Here is a 21,861-nt window from a genome sequence, read left to right as displayed (position 1 = left end):
CTTCAGCAATCCTCTCCCCCTTTCCTTTGTTTTCATCAGCTCTGTCCTTTCAAAATTCTGAGAATAGCTTTTGGTGGTGTGAAGCTCTGTTTCAGTGCCATAAACCTACATTTTTATTTGGTGCCAGAGCACGTTTCTTTTCTGATTTTTCCCTATCCCAGCAGCAGCGACTTGCCATATGCTCCCAGGGAGACGGTGTTCTCCTCGGGCTTCTCCCAGCTGGCTTGGAGCAGAGGATGATATATTTTAAGGCTCACTCTTTAAAAATCTTGGCAAAGCTTCTGATGAACTAAAAACATCAAGATCGACTTGTAACCTGGGCCCTGATTCGTTTGGATTTTGTGAGATTTTAATACCAGCGCTTAAAAGAAAAAACAAACGACTAGGGAAGCCAAGGTGGCAGGTGAGACCTGAGGGCTTGTCCTGCTCTGGAGCAGGGCTGGGTGTCTCAGGACAGAGGAAGTCACTCTGTGGTCCTGGAGCCTGGAGGCGGCTTTTGCCAAGAGGGTGCAAGTGGTCGGTCAGGCCTCCACCACCTAAGAAAGCACAAAGAAGCTTCTTCCTGGCCTTCCCAAGTGTGCCCTTTAATGTGTTTGCCTGGTTGCCTGTTGTAGACGCAAGACTGGCACTGCTCTCCCTGGGCACAGTCTGCCCTGACTTGTCCTGCTGCTACATCCCACGTTCAGCAGAAGAGACATCTTCAACCTCATTTGCAAAAAAGAGTCATTTGCTTTTTTCTTTCTTTAAAATTGTTTTCAAAGATTTAAAATTCTATTTTTGAGTAACGAATTCACATACTTCAAAGATCCAAATGGATAAAGGAACACACACAGAGAATTTGTGCTCACATCCCCATCTGTCATGGCGTAACTCTAACACATCTTTTAATCATTCTTGCGGCCCTACTATCCACACCTTTGTGGAATCCCCTCCTTGAGTGTGGGCAGAATTTGCTTAACCAGATCCCAAGCAGCCCACTTTCTGGGGCTCCCGTTTCTGTCTTCACTCTCTGCCCGGCAGAGGAGGCGACTCAGGTTTACCGTTCCATCACCAGTGTTACTTGGTTAATCCTTGATTTGTAAGTGTCAAGCCCATCCCTATAAGGGGGAGGTATTTTCACATGCGCAGTGCTGCAGGAGTGCTGGCAAGAGGCTCCAGTGGTTTGGAGGGAGGGAGTGGGCACCCCTCACCTTCCCCTGGCTCTTGCTGCACCCGTGTCTAGAGAGGCCTGAGGTGGGTCCCTGTCCTGGTCCACACCCCTTTCACCAGCATCCTGCCCCCTGGTAGAAGAAAGCCTGGCTTCTCACCCTTCTGGAAGCCTCCTCCTATACACCATCCCAGGGATGTGAAAAAAAAAAAAAATCTCCCATAAGGAAACAACTCACAGTGTCAGAGGACACCCCCACCGGTCAAGGCCCCAGGACCCCACGGTGGAACTCCCATCTCCTCAGTCTTGTATGTGTGTTTCCGTGAGGAACACGGTGTAGCGTTAGACACAGGAGTTTTGGCTGCCGGGATATTGCGCATTTGGGAGAGGGGATGTGAGAACAATGGTCACAGGGAGCTCGACCCTTCCACATCTGAGTGAGGAAGAACTGGTGTCCTCGGTCAGCAGAGCAGACTGAGTCAGACCCCCTCCCCTGGCTGAGGGGAAGGCTCCCGGCTTCATCCAGGAGATAACCTTTGGCAGGTCTGAGACCCCCACTCAGCTGTCTGCCCATCACGGAGCTGGGGCAGTCAGTCGGTGCCTGCTGGATGCATGTGGGCCTCCCCATCCCGGGCATCTTCTGCATTTTCCCAAGAGGAAGCCCGTGGTGAGAGCGTGGCTCAGCTGCAGTTTTCCTGACTTCAGGGAGACTTGAGGAGCCCTCACTTGCCTCTGACAGATCAAGGCAACAACCTCAAGTAAGAGAAACAAATACTGGGGAAAACTGAACATTTCATGTGTTCTCCAGACTTGTGGGGAAAACAGTCATTGATTTTTGCCAAAAGATAACTGGATACTATAAATGCATGCTTTTTTTTTCTTTTTTTAAGAGGGGAGAGGGGCAATCTTGCCTGCTGTCCCTCATTCCTGCCCACACGTACGTGTTATACTTAGATGAGCTTAACGGGAAGTACTGAGGCTTTTGTGTGTGGAGATGCACTTGGCCATCATCACAGAACATGTGCAAGCTGGACATTGACCCCAGCCCCAGAGGTGGCTCCCATGCCCTTCCTGGGGGGATTGGGGGACCAGCCAAGGCTTCACACAGTCAAGTGGGTATATCAAGCCATTGATCAAAATATCATGTTATTTTTCTGGATTTTGTGAGGCTTCTGGCATCTACCAACTTAAAAAATTTATAAGCTATGTTTTCTGATTTTAAATAATTTTCACTTTCATACTTGATTTTGAATTCATAATTCTTCGTCTTTGTTTAAAAGAGCTCTCCAGGGACTTTCCTGGTGGTCCAGTGGTTAAGACTTGACATTCCCAGTGTAGGAGGCCTGAGTTCAACCCCTGATCAGGATACTAGACCCCACGTTCCCCTTGGTGTTTGAATGCTGAAACTAAGACCTGCTGCAGTCAACATTAAAAAAGAGAGAGAAAGCTCTCTAAATTCTTTAAGAGTCAGGCCCCGGAAAACCTGAAACCATTCTTGGTAGGGTCTATACCTTCTCTCTCTCTCTCTTTTTTTTTTTTGCTGTTAATTTTCATTGAATCTCTTCTAGCCTTAAGTAGTAGTCATTCACAGATATAGGAACTAACTGAAAAAAATAGTTGTAATACAAGTCACTAAGAAAGACATATCCAGTAAAAATTTACTTTTAAAGTTTAGATGTGTTTGTTAAAATTGGACTTTATAACTAGGTTAGTAAGATTGGTAAAAAAATGCTTTAAGAAAAATTAGGTTTTTATTACGATTGAATATTGTTTTTAAAAAGCTTTATTTTTTTCAAAAAATAAAAAAATTTAAAATTTAAAATAATTGCAAAATTTTTAAATATTAATTTTTAAACGTCTCTTCTATATAAGAATCCTTTAGATGTAAAAGAACCCACCTGACACTTTAAAAAATAAAAAGCATGAAATTATTAACTGTTAACTGATGGAGAGAAATTGAAGTTAAAAAGAGGGAATTGCTAAACCTCAGAAACACACTTTTTTCAAGAGACACTGGTTCCTAAAAACCCCACTAAATCGAGAAACAGCCCATGTGAGCCACGCAGAGCCTAGCGGCTGTTCTTGGAGTTTCTATTTTAGGCCTGGACTAACTTGCTCTGAAAGTCGAGTCATTTGGCCTCCAGGCTGCCTCCCCCTACCTGCTGCCTCCCCTGGGCTTGATGGACTCATCCTTAGTCAGGGTTTGTGACAGTTTCATTGTTTGTGCTAGGTAGGCAGAGGGACTGTGTGGTCAGCCCGGCCCCCACCACATTTCCCAGTCCTGGGTCATAGTGAGCTCACTGGGTCTCCGAGTGGCCGGATTTCACTGCCTCTGCTTCGTTCTTCTCCCACTAAGCAACATGGTGATGCACGCTCGGCAGAAAGGAGCCAGAAGATGGTGCAGGTGGGGGTCAGGCAGAAATGACATGGTATCACTGAAGGTTAGAGGTCCAAATGCACGGAAAAGAAATAGGAAGGGAAACGTGTTAGAGATATGTGTGTGGTCATTCAGTCATGTCCAACTCTTTGTGACCTCATGGACTGTAGCCGTCCGGGCTCCTCTGTCCTTGGGATTCTCCAGGCAAGAATACTGGAGTGGGTTGCCATGACCTACTCCAGGAAATATTCCCGACCCAGGGATCGAACCCATGTCTTCTGTATTGACAGGCAGGTTCTTTACCACTGAGCCATCTGGGAAGCCCCATTTAGAGATATATTGCAGGAAAATTTCCTCAAAGTGAAGAATTGTGTCAAGTAATGGAAAATGCAGATAAAACAAGAAACAGAGACATGTGATTACTATCACAGCAACTTGCTTCTTTTTTTTTTAAATCATGAAGTTTATTAATTTTTTTTTTTGGCCACACCCTGTGGCATATGAGATCTCAGGTCGTTGGGCACGGAAGGAACCCGTGCCCTCTGCACTAGGAGAGCAGAGTCCTAATCACTGGACCACCAGGGAAGTCTGTAACGTGCTTCTTAACGCTTCTAAGCCTGAAGAAAACATGTACTCACCCCCACTTGGGGGAGTGGGTTATTTATGAGTGTACACTGCAGGCTACAGATAGCTATGTTCACAAAACACTGGACTGGGTCCTTCAGGGTGCCAGCTGGTTGTGGCCATCAAGGTCTCCCAGAGTCACCTGGCTACCCCACTGAGAGGCGCTGGGCTGGAGAGCAGGACACCACCCCTCTGCCTGGAGGCACTGCCATGACCTGTCTCTGCCTCAAGTGTCTCTGTTTTCAATTTTACTGTCCATGTAACTAGTAGGATTTGTAAAAGTGAAAGTTCCCAGGGACTTAGCAAGTTGTGGAGAACAGAATAGTGAACTTGCTGGTGCCCATCACCCAGCCTCAGCAATCATCAACATTTTCCTGTTGTTTCTCATCTCTGCAGCTCAGCTCTTCCCCTAATTTTTGTGAGAATATTTCAAACACATGACCAGTTTTTCCATTTTTTTTTTTTTAAAGAGTAAAACCAGGTATCTCATTTCTTCTCCTGCAGGACAGAGCCTGTTATATGGACTGGATGTCTGTATCCCCCTCAAGTTCATATGTTGAAGCCCTGACCCCATGTGGAGGTATTTGGAGGTGGGGCCTTCTGGGAAGGAATTAGGGTTAAAGGGGCCATGGGGGTGGTGCTCCCAAGAGGGGATTAGTGTCCTTCTATAGAGAGATACCAGGAAGCTTGCTCTCCAGCTCTCTGCCATGAGAGGACACAGGTCAAGGCAGCTGGTGTGCAAGCCAGGAGGGCGGCTCTCCCCAGACATTCGATCAGCTAGCACCTTGATCTTGGACGTCAGACTCCCAGCATGGAAGTTACTCCCAAAGGGGTGTCACTTCGGCTGTTAAATGTTTTACCTCTTGGTCTTTGTTTCAGATCCCTTCTGGAAGAAAGCCCACAGGAGGGCAGAGGGAAGGAGGCAAGGGGAGAAGGCAGTAGAACCGGGTGCCAAGCACCTGAAGCAAACTAGTTTAACCCACCCTTCACTGAATTAAAGGGCCTGTGGCTGCCCCATAACACTGGGGTATTAAAACTGTGGCGCTCAGACAAACCCGCTCTCTGCCTCTTTTTGTAAGGCCCACACCAAGAATGGTTTTTTAACATCTTCAAAGAGTTGAAAAATGACAGCCACACTGATGGTATGTGGCAAAGTCAAAAATATTTACTATCTGGCCCACTTGTGGAAAAACTCTTCCCACGCTCCCCATAAGGTTTAGGAGCGATCTGGTTTGCGTGGTTTCTACCTCACACAGCCTTCCTGCAGGCTGTAGTGCAGTCATGTTAGCAGTCATTTTACAAGCCTTTGCCTGCATTCTACACCCAAGCTACAGGACCATGGCCAGACTGCGCTGGGGGCTAGCCATTCCCAACAACCTTGGGTTGGAGGAGGAGAACAGAAACCATCAAAACACAGAGCCCAGGCTTGGAAGCAGGATCCGGAAAGCTGGGCTTGGAAGCAGGATCAGGAAAGCCACACGATAATCTGCTGGGTTTCTGTTATTAACCAGCTGCCAGTGAGCATCAGAGCCAGAATCCACAATGAGCAGGTCTCCGTACAGCATCCTGCAGTCCCGGGGTGTGTGTCATAGCAGGTTTAAGAGAACCAGCGTCCAGGAAGATGCCAGTGTTCAGATGACATGACACGAAAACCACAAAAAAGAGGGAAACCTTGTTGAACTCAAACGTATTAAGCCAACTTAAAAGTCTCACAGAAATGAAAGCAATACACATGTTCATGAATCACTTGTGATTCATTAGCTCAGTTTCTGGAAATTCCTCTTCAGGAAACAGAAAATACAAAATGAGTTACATGCACACAGACGTTCTGGTAGCACTCTTTTTTAAAAAGAGAACATGGGAAATTACACAAACTCAACGAGCTGTGCTCGGTGGGTAGCTGTGGACGTAGTGCCCAGATGAAGGTTCTGGGGTCTGAATGCTGGTGCTCTTTATCGTGGCTCCTGAGACTTCCCAGAGGGTTAGAGCCAGGGGGAAACATTATGCAGATTGAAATATATCCAGACTTGTTTTGATGCAAAAAGAACTACAACTGAGAGGGTAACAGGCAGGAAGGCTACTGGTTCTCAAGCGTGGGAAACAGACTGCAAGTGTCAGACTTTTTTTCCTTCTGTATACAAAATTAAAAGGTTTCTTTTAAAACTCTATTGTCATGATGACAACTGGTTCCACCAGAACTTTTCTCAAGCCTTGAGCTAACCAGTGCATTTTTCTTATGGAAATGTTTTTCTTAAGCTTTGTTAATGAACTATGTATCTACCTTAGACTGTCTTTCTTCAAGTCGGTTCTGCCTAAGACTCAGAACCGATAATGGCTCAACAAACCAGTATGTTTTACTCATGGAAATGTTCTTAGCCTGTATTAATGAGACTATGTACTTGCTTGGAAATTTGCCTTTCTTCAAGATTCATGTCAATTGTTTTATGGCTTGGGATGACTCACCTTGTGCCAGTGTTATCTCGAAATGCAGGTTGTGGGTGAGGGGCCTGGTGCCACTCTGAGTTTTGAGTCATTTCCTTTCTCCAATTAGCAGCCTGCTGATGGGTGTATAGCTTCTTGCTGAAAACTAGCAGGAGGGCACTCTTTCTGCCCCTTCTGATGTCTCTGTCAGAGCTTTCTCCATCTCTTTTATATTTTAATAAAACTTTCTTACACAAAAGCTCTGAGCAGTCAAGCCTCGTCACTGGTCCCGGATTGAATTTCTCTCCTCTGGAGGCCAAGAATCCCAGCGTCTTTCATGGCTCAGCAGCAACCTTTCACAACTCTCTGTGGTACCAACAGCCCAGGGAAGTGCACTCTGGCATCAGAGACCACGGCCCTTCACACGCCTCCACACATCACAGGGGCTCCATGGGCCACAGTGTAAGAAGCTACTAAATGAAAACAAACAACCAACCAACCCAGGATAGAAAGCTGTGTGTACATCATACGGTCGCAGCACTGGGAAACCTGTTGTGTTAACCGTGGTCAGGTGAGCAGAGATTTCAGGTAATCTGTGTTCCACTTGCTTTCTTTTGGTAATGGATCTCAGTACTCTTATAATGAAAAATGTGATTAGAGAACTTTGTTGAGTTGCTAAGCCTCCGGGGCGGTAATGAAATCTGAGACAGATGATCACAATACTAGCTTTTCAACCCCGTGTTTTCAGTCTTGGTATCCTTACTTGGACTCATTTTAAGAAAAGCAGGATTATAGAAATGTGAGTCAGATGTTATAACACACTGTACTGCTTGTTGTAAACTGACCAGAGGCCAAGAACCAGAACTGAAATGAACTAAGGTCACAAGCCTGGGCACAGAAGCAAGGAAGGATGAGAACAGGCAAACCAGGAAACGTCCCGGTGTGGGGACAGGCACTCTGCTGCAGGGGGACGCGGGGCCCAAGCAGGCAGACACAGCCTCTTCTCTCAGCAACGATCTCAGCTGGATCTGTTACTTCTCAGAGTCCCCACGGGGCCTGGGGACACACAGAGGGACAGACAGACACCAAGGCACACACAGAGCCTGCTCTCACTTGCACGCCCCCCGGCCTGGGTTACGTTACCCTGAGGGATGGGAAATCACTGGGCTGTCCCAGAAACCCTCCGTGGACAGATAAGCTTATTTTGCCGGCCACCCGGAACAAAGCTGCTGGACCTGGTGTACCACTTTCGCCTGTCTGTAATCCCAGTGCTCTGCAACTCCCCAAGTCTACATCACATACCTAATGCAATGGAACAAAAGAATTCAGATCCATCTGATCATAAAATGCCATAATTTATTATAATTTCTCTGCAGTGGTTAGTTAAAATGTATACAACTCCTATATCTGATTCATCAAGAACTAGGTCTTATCAGAAGGCCCTGTACACTCAGACTCCACACTGGTGAACCAGAGAACACCAAGCTGACCGGGGCTCAGCACAGTGGAACCACGCAGAGGGAAGGCACCTCCGACTCTCTAATTGCGCGGATCTGTCCACTGAGCCATACTCTGTCGTTAGAGAGAAATCCCCGCACCAGATGTCTCTAAACACATGGAGACGGAACCATCAGAGGAGTGCTGCTAATTCACTGCTCGCTAGGATTCTACACGCCGGGTCTCGTGACTGCCGAGACGATTGCAGGCAAGAATGCAGACAGACACGGAAAGGGTAACCTTTAAACTGGGCTCTCAGTGGCGGGGAGACTCCCGTCCTGAAGAGGGCTGGGGCATCCTGAACTTGGAGAGGTCCAGGTTTAGGTCTAAGAAGGTGTATGTGCTGTAGTCATGATGCTGGAGGTTCTTGTAGGTGGTGTTGTCAAATGGCTCAGTGGGAGCGGCTGAGGCAGGCTCTGCGGGGAAACACAACACGGTGTAAACAGGAGCTTCTGAATGGGTCAGCTCACTCTCTCTCACACACACACCCCAAGCATTCTTCATAAACCCCACCTGTAATAAATACATTGTCTACCTAGAAAAGAAAAGCCCAGAAAGCAACAGTATCTTCAAAAGCAAAAGAAAGAAACTTGACGAAAATTTACACTAATCATGTAAGAGGTGGAATAGCTTTTATAATGCCTTTACATCTTACTTTCTGTATACCTCTTACTTTGTGTAGACACTGGACTTCTCAGAATTTTGAAAATGCCAAGAACAGTTATGGAGGGACGTGCAGGTCATTTAAAGATGCAGAAAAAAAAGCAGATCCATTAAAATCTAACAGCAATAAAACATTTACAGAAGAAAAATTTTTAAGTGGCAAATAAGTGAGACTTCTAAGTCTCCAAATACAAGAAAATCAGATAAAGTCCAATGTTTTAAATGATAACACAGTTAAGGGGAACTGGAAATGAGATGTGGAACTTTTGTTGTTTAACTTTTTCAAAAAGAAGTTGGTAAACTTTAGATTCAGACTAAAAAATACTTAGTCTTCTCTCTCTATGTGGAAGAAAGAATTAGAACCCACACACCTACACAATTAGTGACCTTAATACCATGTGTGTGGATGAAGCAAAAGACACCCCACTTCCCCGTGATGTGCCCTGAGACACGAGGATGGCACGAGGGAGCGGGCGTGGGTGATGGCTGATGCCGGACAGGGTCTCATGGGCCTGCAACTACTGTTGTCCAGACTCCGTTCACTTCTACTCATGCTGCAAAAGAGTAGCTGCAGTTTCCCACTACTTGAATTCACACCAAAATTCTCATTTTCATACCAAAATGTGTTTCATTTTCTTGGTCGTGTTAAAACAAACGATGTCTTATTTAGAGAACTGATCTCTTTCCTGTCTCAACAAGCAAGGTATCTTCTCGTGGGGACTGCTCAGGCAGGTGCGTCCTCACAGTCCGTGTGTGTGGGGGGTGCTGACAGAAGGGAATCGAACCCCCGCCCCACCCTGGCAGGACAGGAGCTCGGTGGCTGGGTTGGGCGAGCTACAGCTCACCCCCTGCAGACACTGCCCTGAAAGTCAGCTGCACTCCGCGCAGCGTCTTCAGCCTCCAAAGGGCAAAGAGAATGTTGGAAAAAACACAATCATCAAAAATTAGTCAAATTGTTTTCAAAAAGATCTGCAATCTGAAAACTCCCAATTCTGTGTTACCCTGAAGGTTTGGCAAGTCTAGAGCAGAGTGACTGCAACAGCAGCAGGAAAGCAGTTTTGGGGTCAGGAGGAGGCTGGCAGGCGCTGGCTGCAGCTTCGTATGTTCATGAAAGAGGGAGAAAAGGGGAGGAAAGAAAACACACAATACTGTAACACAGGGAGCGACACAATAATTCCAGGTAGTGTACACTAGCCTAGGAGAGGCTTTAAACAGAAAGGAGCGCAGACAGGAAGAAGCGGGGTTTGTTAGTGACGGGTGCATTTCAAGAGCCACAGATCCTGAAACTAGAGACCTGCTTTCCCATTTTGCTGTGGTCCTCCTCAAGCATACTGCATTTTAAGAAGTTCGATGCACAGGAAAGTGGTAAAATAAGAGGAATAAACAGTTTCCCTTTAAAAATTTAGGGGAGCAAAAAAGCCCTTCATAAAAACTCGGTACAGAAAAACAAAGCAGCCTGCTGTGCTCTTCAGGTGGATCAGAGGAAACGTTCAGGGACTTAAGGTCCAGCTTCAATCCCTAAAGTGAGCTTTTCCCTTAGGCATAAAGATGCTAAACACAAAGGCCTGTTCAGCTCACCTGAAGGCCATTTCTCCAAGCGTAAGCACTGGTCCTCACCTGGGGAGTTTAACAGAACCCTCCCACCACCCCTCCCTCAATGAGGTGCCCTGCAGGTTCAACACCCTCCAAAGTTCAGAATGAAGATGTTCAACTGCCTGTTCTACTGGTTAGGAAACACTTAGAAGCACCAAGGGCAAACTTTTTCATTGTGAAATAAATCTGAAATGTTTCAGGAATTTCTACCCATAACTAACATATACCCCCCAGCTTATCTGAGACAGTGCTACAGGCCACAGGCCTACTGGGAACCTGATCGAGTATGACCCTTCTTTTCATCGCACCGTTCTTCAGAGCCTGACCTCCCCACCCAAAGGACAGAAAGAGCTCTGAATCCCAAGGCAAGGTGTACCCTGTGTGTGGTCCTGGCCTTCCACCTGAGCGGCCGAGTCCTCCATGATCCCGCCCTTCTCCTCAAGCTTCAGGACTGCGGGCTTTTCGTCCAGAACATCTTTATCCTGAACAGGGGCTGGCTTCAAATTTTCCATGGGTAGCTGATCTTCCAAAATCTCTTCCTCAGCCTTCAAGATTCCTTCTGCTGCCTGCTTTTCCAATTTTTCTGTTTTGAACAGGGGAAGAGCCAGCTCCCCATCTGCTTCTGGTACTTGCTTCTCCAAAAGGCTCCCTCTGGCCTCAGGAGGAGGGGCTGGCGGCTGCCCCCCGGCTCTGGTTCCTGTTGATGGGGTGGGCGCCGGGCCGCCAGCAGGATGTGTGGACAACCCCCACGTTGTACGGTCAGACAAGGCTTTTTTAACTTCAAGTGGCTTTTGGCTTTCTTTGTCTATTTTGTTTGATCTAGATATCTTCTGTGATTGTTTCTCCTTTACATTTTGCTTCATAGACTCCTCTGCGGCATGTGACTTGGGTGCTGCGGTTTTGGGTTTGGGGCCCTTTCTGTCCTCCAGGTGCTGACTGGAGGCCTTTTTTTTCTCTGTCTGGCGGGGCCTTCCTGCAGGGGTGAGGTCCAGGTGTGGCTGCTGCGAAACTGTCTTTTCTTTGGCCGATATCTCAGTTTTGGGGGCCCTATCTGCAGAGGCACGTGAGGCCTCTGCTACAGGAGACCCTCCCCTGCGTTTGCTCTTCACCTGAGGACCTGCTCCTGAGCGGTCGCCCTCCTCGTCAGACTCCGAATCGGAGGAGCTGGAAGATGAAGATGAAGAAGAATCATCCGTCCCTCTCCTGCCCCACTGGGCTGCTTCTGAATCTGAACCCTGTTTTCTGAATGGAGACACGACTTTCTGAGGAAACTCTACCAAAGTCTTTCTTGACAAAAGCTTCGGAAGCCCTTGGTCTGTGTGCAGCACACTGACATCGGGGTTAGGGCTCGCTAGCGTCCTGCTTTGGCTCACAACTGATGGGGAGGAAGCGGGTGCAGACAAGGTTTTGGACACCGCATCTGCTGTTGGGGGGGCGAGCTGCTGGCCCCTCTCCTTTGGTTCCACTACATCTAGGAAACGGCATAAAGAGGAATATTATTTTTAATATTGAGTAAAACAGTGTGAATTCATCAAGGTCACAGACATTTCATTACATTTCACCTTGTTAGTGACAGTATCTTCAACATCATCATCTTATGAACTGCTCCATGGAAACCTACTTTTAAGGGAAAGCCAAGCCACACAGGAGAACAATTAAAAAAAAAAAATCGCAGATGTCTTTCTTGATAGCCGAAGATTTTTTAAGATGGGATTTCTTTTTTTAACAATAGAAAAAGTAACAATCTTATCTCCATTTTTCACAATGAAAGCTTCCTGATGATAATTATTTTTTAAACTACTATTTCATCTCAATTTAAGGTAAATTATAAAGATATTTTCAGATGATGAAGTTTTAGAAATGCCTGATTTCTCAAATCCCTAAAGAAATTGATGCCTCTCAAATATTTTAAAAATGACCCATATTGCATGAACTTGACCTTTTAAACAAAAGAACAAAGCAAAAGTAGAGAAGAGAGTCTGGTTTGGGTCTGGGGAAACACATGCATGAGTTTAAGAGTGGGGGATGGGAGGGAGGGGATACTGGGAGTCAAAGGAAGGTGCCCTGAGAGGAACAAGAGTTCTGCAAAATCATGTCCTTCAGGGGTTTCTTCTGCCAAGGAAAACTGTTTCAAGACCAAAAAGGTCTACAATAACTTAGTATCACATGTGTCATTAGAAACAGTGAGTCTTAAACTGTTACAGTAAGTGGTACTGTGAGTCTTAGAGCTTGTAGAGTCAACTAGGAAAGAAAACGAAGTCCCACAGAACACTCATCAGTTCCATTTCACTCAGCTGTCTCTGGTGATAAATCTTTTTTAACCATACAGATAAGAAGAAAAATATAGAACAAGTTTTTGTAAATTAAAATTACTTTTCAAGTCTAAAGCAAAATTTAAAAAAATATATCGCCGATGAGCAAACTCTAAATGCATTTATTTTTCAAGTCTAGGAGACTATTTTATACTAAAAAGTATATCACTTCTTTAAAGTGGAAAAAAATGTATTTCTAACTTTACCATTTTACTGGTATCCAAAAAAAATCTCTTAATTGTTTTCTGAGATCAGGGACTATATATATATATACACACACACACAGACTATATATATATATATATATACACACACACACACATACACACAGACACACATATATACAGATACATATATACATACATACGTATATACATATATATACATCAGAATGACAGAAAATGATCAAAGAAAACTGAGGAAAAAATCAGAAATGGGCCAGAGAGACGTCAGTGGGCAGTGTAAGAGGATATGACCGAACAGCCAGAGCCGCGGGTGAGTTTAAACCCCCTCCATGCCCTGTCTGAATCTGCAGCCGTGCACCATCCCAGAACCTGCATTCTGACTGCAGGAACAGAACAAGCACAGAGCCCCAGGATCACACTAAACATAAAATCAAGGTACACGCACGCACGTGCACTCGAACCCTCTGTCTTTCTAAACCATACCGGAAACAGTGCAAAGGCTCTGATGAGGAATGTGTAACACTGGCCTGCAAACCCTGCGCCTGCTCACCTCTATCACGGATCTGCTTTTATGCTGAGCATGCATTTTCCAAGTGTGAAAAATTAACTTTTAATAAGCTTATTTTAGATAGGCTATCTAATTATAATACCTCACTCTTTCAAAATTTGTTATGAAGATTTTTTAAAATGTAAGTAAGTTATTAAAACATTAGACTTATCACCTATTGAAAGCAAAAAGAAAATCTCAAATTAAATAGTTTGTTTGAAAAATGACACTTTGGTCTACCATATTAAATAAGAATGCTTTAAAATATCTTCTGCTCAGGCTTAGTTACTGGCAGAACCCCACAGACAGGCTAATAGTCTAAAGCCCAGTAGCACAGTTGTCTTTCAGCCGCCCTCTGCAGCGCAGGCCCAGCATCCTCTGAGACTGGGAGGGAAGCCTGCTGTGGTGACTACAGCTGCCACCAGTGGCCCCTGGCCCCTGTCCAGGGCCGGCGGGGACATGCCTGCACTCGGCAGCGTGGGGTCCTGCCGCCTGGAGACACAGCCACATGTACAGAACAGTGGGCTCGCTCTGAACCTAAGCACGACTTTACCTGCGCGTTTTCATGAACCTCTTGCGTTTCTAGAGACGGGACACCTGCACATTCTGACAGCGTTCTAGCGTGAGTGTGACTTTCCTTGAAAGACAATTACGCGAGCCACAAAGCACCTAAAATAAGACCAGTCACAGAGCCACCCCTCCCAGCACGAGAGGTGGACTTTCGGGGACGGGTTCTAATCCTCAGAGACTGTCACAGTCCCAATAAATGAAGGTCTACAGAAGCAAGTCACAGCACAGAGACGGCACTCTCCTGCGGCTCTGTGTCTCCTCTCCACTTGAATCTCCTGAATATCTTTTCTCATTGAACATGGGGGAGGGCTCGACTTTCAGCTTTTTAGTAGTGTCCTAACCAAAAACGAAGGTGACTTAGGTGTTCAAAACAGATGAGATGAGCAGCTCCACATCTTGTCAGTGGGTCACAAAACTAATTTTAGAAACAAAGGTACGTTTCAACAGGATGCGAAACAGTTTTTTGTTATACGGTAACAAAAACTTCTTTTCACATGATTTTTACTATTAAAGAAAATAGAAAAGGGCTTTTTTTGGTTTATTTTAATGAATACACAAGAATTGATTTTTTTCCACAGGCAAGACAACACACTGCTTATAAATATAGACTGGGGATCTTACTGCTGGGGCTCAAATCAGGCTCCACTACTGATACGGTGTGACCCTCGGTGGCTCAGGAGTCTCTCCCCCCTCCACTTTCTCATCTATAACACAGGGATGTTGGTAGTACCTATTCACAGGGCTGAAGACCAGGAGGAACACAAAGAGCACTTTTAATGCTGGTCAGAATTAAGCATACCCAATCCCTACTTCCAGATTCCTCCCTTTTCAGATTGAAATGGGGACTTGAAGCAGGGAATTAGCTTTGGCTTCTCAACAGATTCTTTACAAAGTGACACAGGAGTTATTCAGTTGATGGTCTATTACTGTTGTTGCCAAATTCAGCCTAGAGATGGAATTTACCGGAACACTGAAGCCGGCGAGCCCGGTGGTTATGCAGGGGAGCATCCACGGGCAGACCCCAGGTTCTGACCTGTGTGTCCATGATGCTGGCCGCCCTCCCAGGAAGGAAGCCTGTGCTCCGAGGGGCTGCTGTCCCAGGTGGGGGAGGGCAGAGTGTGTTTACCCTGGACACAGACCCTGGACTAGACGTGACCCCAAGGCTGAGCGCTCAGGACCCCGTCAGCATTGCAGTAAGCCCCACACAAGTTTCCAAAGCTGGCCCCAGTGTACAGGCTTTGACCTGGCCATGTGCCACTGGCGGGCCAAGGCACTTCTGTATCTCAACTCACTGATCCCTGACACTTTGGAAGAAATACTGAGGACTGCACATGCTGACTTGGAAGCAGCATTTCTTTTCCTTCATGCAGGGATTGGAGTTACTTTTTAAGTTCTGCAAGGCAAGTGTAAAGTGTATTAAAGACAGCACGGCTCTAAAAGCTGTCTTCCCACCTGACCGCACACACACATCACACAGGTCATCAGTCTCACACTGACATAGCAAGACTGGCCCTCTGACCCTGCTCAGCATGGAGGGACTCAGAGGCATGCAGGGCTTGCCATGGCCAGAGGCAGAAGCTACGTGAGCCCAAGGCCAACCTCCAGCTCGGTATGCTTTTCTCACAACCGCACCCAAAACCATCACAGGATGAAGCATTCCATTTCTGTTCACATATAGAAGCACATTACTAAAAAGGGGGATCTTCGGGGAAAAAAAGAGACTTCATGTTGAAAATTGCTGCTGTTTAGTCTCTAAGTTATGTCCAACTCTTTTGTGGTCCCATCGATTGTGGCCCATCAGGCTCCTCTGTTCATGGGATTTCCCAGGCAAGAATACTGGAGTGGGCTGCCATTTCTGTCTCCAGGGGATCTTCCTGACCTAGGGATTGACTCCACAGTCAAACACGCATCTCCTGCGTTGCAGGCGGATTCTTTACCACTGAGCCACCAGGGAAGCCCTACATTTAAGATAGCTATTTTAAAATGTGCAGATGAAAACTGAAAAAGAACATGGGCTTTAAAAACGTGGCAGGTGCAGGACAGAAAACAATCTTCCTGTTGAACTCAGGCCTCCAGTGGACGAGCGCACAGACACACAGGGAGGGTACGTGTTCTTAGCCAAGATGGATGGCATGTGAAAGGTAGCGGAAGGCTCTCTCAACAACACGCCAATATTTTATAACCTACCTGTGTTTTTGTGTGCAGATGAAGAGGGAACAAAAGCATTATACACTTTCAAACACTCAAACTGAGGAAATAATATTTTGATGAAAATGAGACAAACTCAAACTATCATTCTGAACCCCATATAGTCAAAGAGTTAACTGAGGTTTCATAAATTAAGACTAAACGCAATGGGCCTCTTAAATAGTCCCTTGGACAGTAAGGATCAAACCAGTCAATCCTGAGGGAAATCGACCCTGACTATTCATTGGAAGGACTGATGCTGAAGTTGAAGCTCCAGTACTTTGGCCACCTGATGTGAAGAGCCGACTCACTGGAAAAGACCCTGATGCTAGGAAAGACTGAGGGCAGGAGAAGGGGGTGGCAGAGGAAGAGATGGTTGGATGGCATCACCGACTCAATGTACGTGAGTCTGAGCAAACTCCAGGAGACAGTGCAGGACAGGGAAGCCTGGTGTGCTGCAGGCCCTGGGGTCGCAGAGTCGGACTCGACTGAGTAACTGAACGACAACGGTGCTGTGTTTCCTGTTTCCCCCACAAGCATGTACTACATTGGATTCAGGGGAAACAGTCAAAACTGGCGGTAAAGTCAAAATGACTATGGGAAGAGCTAGAAGCAGATAACCACACTTCGTGAAGGGGGTCTTGACGGAATTGGAGCCTACTCCTAACTCCCTCTCCATAGTCATAAAAAGACACCTGCAGTCCCTGGCTATGACCAAGCAAAGCCTGGGAGACCACTGACGAATTCCAGAGACACTGAAAAAAGTCAGTCAGGGAGGAAAAACAGGCTGTGAGGTCACAGCCACCTCACAGGAGCACAGCCATCAAATACCACAGAGCCTGCATACTCTGCATCCCACTGCTACCCACTGAGTCTGACATTCAGAAAATACAGAGAACCAGTTCAGGGCTACACACTGAGTCAAAGACTATGATGTTACTGCTGTGTTTGGGTTAAAACGAGTCACCGATCTTCTGTCTGATTGTAATCTGGACACAATTTAAAAATGAAGCATCAAATTATGTAGGTAGAAAATTCTTTCTAATGCCTAGGAAGCTGACTTATTCACTCTGCCTTCTCTCCCACTTATGAAGACCATGAAAACCTTACTCTTTGGTGGGCTCTGCTTCTTGGGGTTCGGTGGTAATCCCTTTTCATTCTTTCCTGATTCTGCAGAGAGAGAAACTGCAGGAGCAAGTCCTCGAAACACACCTGCTTCCAGAAGCACAGTCTGACAAAAGAATGGCACAACAACAGAAATTTTAGAGTAATACCATTTATAACCTCTATTACGGCATGAATACTATGTATTATTACGACATATAAATGCTGTGAATTCATATGGCATATTTCTAACAGTTCCAAAGTGACTTTCTCCTAAGCATGCTTTTTTTGTAGTCTCCAATTACCTATCAATCTACAAAACACTTGATTCTTTTCATAAAATGTTTTCCTGTGCTTAGAATATAAAGCAGAAGCACAATCTAGCCATTAAAAATGCTACTGAAGATGAAAAATAGTTGCTTCAAAACTGTCTACCATATATTGAAGGTGAACACGTCACAGACTGTTTATTCCCTCAGTAAATACGCACTAAGCCTAGTATGTGCTGGACACAGGACACAGGCACCTAGAGTGCCCACATGAAGGGGAAGCCTTTGCTTTTTCTGGTTATGACGTCAGTTCAGCTCAGTTCAGTTGCTCAATCGGGTCTGATTCTTTGTGACCCCATGAACCACATCACGCCAGGCCTCCCTGTCCGTCACCAACTCCCAGACTCTACCTAAACCCATGTCCATTGAGTTGGTGATGCCACCCAACCATCTCATCCTCTATCGGCTCCTTCTCCTCCTGCCCTCAATCTTTCCCAGCATCAGGGTCTTTTCAAATGAGTCAGCTCTTCGCATCAGGTGGCCAAAGTACTGGAGTTGCAGCTTCAGCATCAGTTCTTCCAATGAACACCCAGGACTGATGTCCTTTAGGATGGACTGATGTCCTTTAGGATGGACTGATGTCCTTTAGGATGGACTGGTTGGATCTCCTTGCAGTCCAAGGGACTCTCAAGAGTCTTCTCCAACACCACAGTTCAAAAGCATCAATTCTTCGGCGCTCAGCCTTCTTCACAGTCCAACTCTCACATCCATACATGACCACAGGAAAAACCGTAGCCTTGACTAGAAGGACCTTTGTTGACAAAGTAATGTCTCTGCTTTTGAATATGCTGTCTAGGTTGGTCATAACTTTCTTTCCAAGGAGTAAGCATTTTAATTTCATGGCTGCAGTCACCATCTGCAGTGATTTTGGAGTCCCCCAAAATAAAGTCTGACACTGTGTATATATATACACGAAAGCTTGAAAAACGAACTGGGCCAAGATATGAAAAGGAAAATAGTGGCCTCTCTCACAACAGATGCTCCCTCCATTATCTGTATTTTGCGATGGTAAGAATAGTTATCGCTTTTGTCATGAGTCATTTTTAATTTTAAATACAGTGAAGCGGACTTAGCTTTGTCCAGATGGAGAAAGTTCTTTCTCCTTTTCATTTCACAAATGAGATAACCTAAGCTGGCCTGGTGGCTCAGACGGTAAAACGTCTGTCTACAATGCGGGAGACCCGGGTTTGATCCCTGGGTTGGGAAGATCCCCTGGAGAAGGAAATGGCAATCCACTCTAGGACTACTGCCTGGAAAATCCCATGGACAGAGGAGCCTGGTGGGCTACAGCCCATGGGGTCGCAAAGAGTCGGACACGACTGAGCGACTGAACTGAACTGAAGCTGGCTTCTTAGTGGCTGCCTAGTTACCAGGTCAACCAGGTTCTTGAAAGTTCCCTCATTTCCTCTAGGGTTAAATAACAGTTAGAGACACTGTCCTCAAGGGTTCTGGCGGGGCTCCGCGCGGGATACCTGCGTCCCCTACACCTGTCCGTGGCCTCGCCGCACACCGGCGGCTCCTGGGGTTCGGGGTCCAGAGGGGACGGTGGCCAGGGTCGCCGGGACCCTTGTCGCTCTCAGGCCTGGCTCCTGATCCCCCTTGGCCAGGTTCCCGAAACCCACTCCAGGCCCAGCCCCCGACCCCGGAAGCGGAGTCAGCGGCATCCCCGGACGGTTGGAGGTGACCGTCAGGGCCGCAGCCTTTGCCCCGCCCTTCACGGTCTTCCGGCGCTCTGCGAGCTCCAGGCCGCCAGTCTGGCCCCTCTTTACCTTCAGCGTCCCGGGTCGTCCTTGCCGCAGCAGAAGCGAGGCCGCCATGGCTGTGACTCGGGCGCAGACAGGACAACCCTCCCGGCGGGCAGAGGTCGCACCAGACTGACGCGATGCGGTACCAGCACTGCCCCCTGAAGACCCGCCCCTTCGTATGAAGGCGCCAATCACAGGCAGGGAAGGGGGCAATGGCTGCTGCGCGCGCATCACCGCAGCCTCCAGGTTCCCGGCGGAGCAGCTCAAGGCCACGCTTTCCGGAGGAGCCGCCAATCACTGGCGGAGGGTTTCCGCTGACCGCCACCGCGCGGCGGGGTGGGTGCTGGGACGCTAAAGTGGTCGTTGTGGGTGTCATTTCCTGTCCTAGACCGGCGTGGCCACCCTGCAGGGCAGCATCAGGTTGGACCATGGACGCTGTTTGACCTGTGAGCCCCGTAGTTCCGGAGCCAAGGGGACGAGAAATGCAAGCATTAGTTTACCTGTTCATAGCCTGCGGGGCGGAGAAGGTAATGGCACCCCACTCCAGTACTCTTGCCTGGAAAATCCCATGGACGGAGGAGCCTGGTAGGCTGCAGTCCATGGGGTCGCTAAGAGTCGCACACGACTGAGCGACTTCACTTTCACTTTTCACTTTCATGCATTGGAGAGAGAAATGGCATCCCACTCCAGTGTTCTTGCCTGGAGAATCCCAGGGGCAGCAGAGCCTGGTGGGCTGCCGTCTGTGGGGTCGCGCAGAGTCGGACACGACTGGGGCGACTTAGCAGTAGCAGCCTGCGGGGCAAAGACTCTTCACTTCCCACCCTGTTGGGTGAAAAGTGAAGGTGAAGTCGCTCAGTCGTGTCCGACTCTTTGCGACCTCGTGGACTGTAGCCCACCAGGCTCCTCCGTCCATGGGATTCTCCAGGCAAGAATACTGGAGTGGGTTGCCATTTCCTTCTCCAGGGGATCTTCCCGACCCAGGGATCTAACCCAGGTCTCCCGCATTGCAGGCAGACACGTTAACCTCTGAGCCACCAGGGAAGTTCTAAACTCGGGTAGGGGTAGTTACTCATTGACCTTCTCACCCTGTCGATCGTGCCTTCACGCGTCTCTGCGGCATGCCTGGTCACTGGAGGTATCCTGTTCAAGAGGAGCGGATCCCTGCCTCAGCTCCACCAGGAGAAGAGGCCCCTCCACTTGGCTAAGGCTGGAGACTCTCATTCTGGTGGCAAGATAAATGGGTAAAACAGGTCTAACAGGAAACCCTGCCCCATTTGGTTAAAAAAAAGAAAAGCAACCACATAGGATTAACAGAAACTGGTGACTAACAAGATTCTTGAGCTTGTCAGAGTAGCAGCTAAAGGAGGGACTTCCTTGGCTGCCCAGTGGTTAGGACTGTGCCCTTCCAGTGCAGGGGGTGCGGGTTCCATCCTTGGTCAGAGAACTTAGATCCCACATGTTGTGGGCATGCCCCCCCCCGCCCCCGCCTCCCCCCTAAAAAAAGGCTAGCTCAAGGAGCAGCTTGCTGAAAGTTCTGCTTTTAACCTGCCTTCATTGACCAAGCTCACCTTAATTACTTTTGACTCCTTTTTGTTGTTTTTTGGTCACTAAGTTGTGTCCAACTCTTTGTGACCTCATGGACTGCAGCACTCTAGGCTTCACTGTCTGTCACTATCTCTGGAAGTTTGTTCAAATGCATGTCCACTGTCAGTGATACTATCTAACCATCTCATCCTCTGCCACTCGCTTCTCCTTTTGCCCTCAATCTAGTGGCTCAGATGGGAAAAGATCTGCCTGCAGTTCCGGAGACCTAGGTTCAATTCCTGGGTCCAGAAGATCCCCTGGAGAAGTGAATGGCAACCCACTCAGGTATTCTTGCCTGGAAAATTCCACGGACAGAGGAACCTGGTGGGCTATATAGTCCATGGGATCGCCAAGAATTGGACATGACTGAGTGACAAACACTTTCCCAGCATTAGGGTCTTTTCTAGTGAGTCTGCTCTTTGCATCAGGTGGCCAAAGTATTGACGCTTCAACTTCAGCATCAGTCCTTCCAACGTTGATTTTCTTTACGATCGACAGGTTTGATCTCCTTGCTGTCCAAGGGACTCTCAAGAGTCTTCTCCAGCACCACAGTTCAAAAGCATCAGTTCTTCGGCATTCAGCTTTCTTTATAGTCCAACTCTCACATCCATACTTGACTACTAGAAAAACCATAGCTTTGACTAGATGAACTTTTGTTGGCAAAGTGCTATCTTTGCTTTTTAATATGCTGTCTAGGTTTGTTACAGCTTTCCATCCAAGGAGAAAGCGTCTTTTTGTTTCATTTCATTTGACTCTTTAGCCACGCCTATAGAGAACAACGCTGATGTATGGTCACTACAGTAAAACAGATTTTAGTTGTTTTCCAGGAAATTGGGGTGAGCACCTGTCCAGTTTAAGCTGGCTAAGACTGGTTGGGATCACCAACCCTAAAATTGGGTCTGTGCCAGGTGTCTGATGAATGACCTTTTGACATCAGTAAGCTGGAAACTCCATCCTCGGATCATGCTAAGGGCTT

General features: G+C 47.1%; 1 protein-coding gene across 2 annotated transcripts; it reads right to left on the bottom strand.

Moving 5' to 3' along the window:
• On the bottom strand, positions 7,904-19,494 carry NDUFV3 (NADH:ubiquinone oxidoreductase subunit V3). 2 transcript variants are annotated; one of them, XM_018051739.1, is made up of 4 exons: positions 19,326-19,494; positions 17,234-17,354; positions 10,699-11,793; positions 7,904-8,482 (listed from the first exon to the last, which is right to left on the bottom strand). In XM_018051739.1, exons 1-4 carry the CDS (start codon positions 19,371-19,373, stop codon positions 8,322-8,324), a joined length of 1,425 nt encoding a protein of 474 aa, XP_017907228.1. In that variant the 5' UTR covers positions 19,374-19,494; the 3' UTR covers positions 7,904-8,321. The 2 variants fall into 2 exon arrangements, with proteins under 2 accessions (XP_017907228.1, XP_005675699.2); XM_005675642.3 differs by lacking the exon at positions 10,699-11,793 and having other exon boundaries at positions 19,326-19,472.

The sequence above is a fragment of the Capra hircus genome, chromosome 1, assembly GCF_001704415.2.
Source record: "Capra hircus breed San Clemente chromosome 1, ASM170441v1, whole genome shotgun sequence".
NCBI lineage: Eukaryota > Metazoa > Chordata > Mammalia > Artiodactyla > Bovidae > Capra > Capra hircus.
This window is presented reverse-complemented; position numbering and strand designations above follow the sequence as displayed.

Bases quoted from the DNA above. Each gene is read 5' to 3' on its own strand.
- NDUFV3 (XM_018051739.1), bottom strand. From the start codon at position 19,373: ATGGCGGCCTCGCTTCTGCTGCGGCAAGGACGACCCGGGACGCTGAAG. The intron at 17,355-19,325 runs GTAAAGAGGGGC...TTCTTTTGTCAG, and splicing joins GACGACCCGGGACGCTGAAG to ACTGTGCTTCTGGAAGCAGG. The intron at 11,794-17,233 runs GTAAGGTTTTCA...GCCGTTTCCTAG, and splicing joins GAAGCAGAGCCCACCAAAGA to ATGTAGTGGAACCAAAGGAG.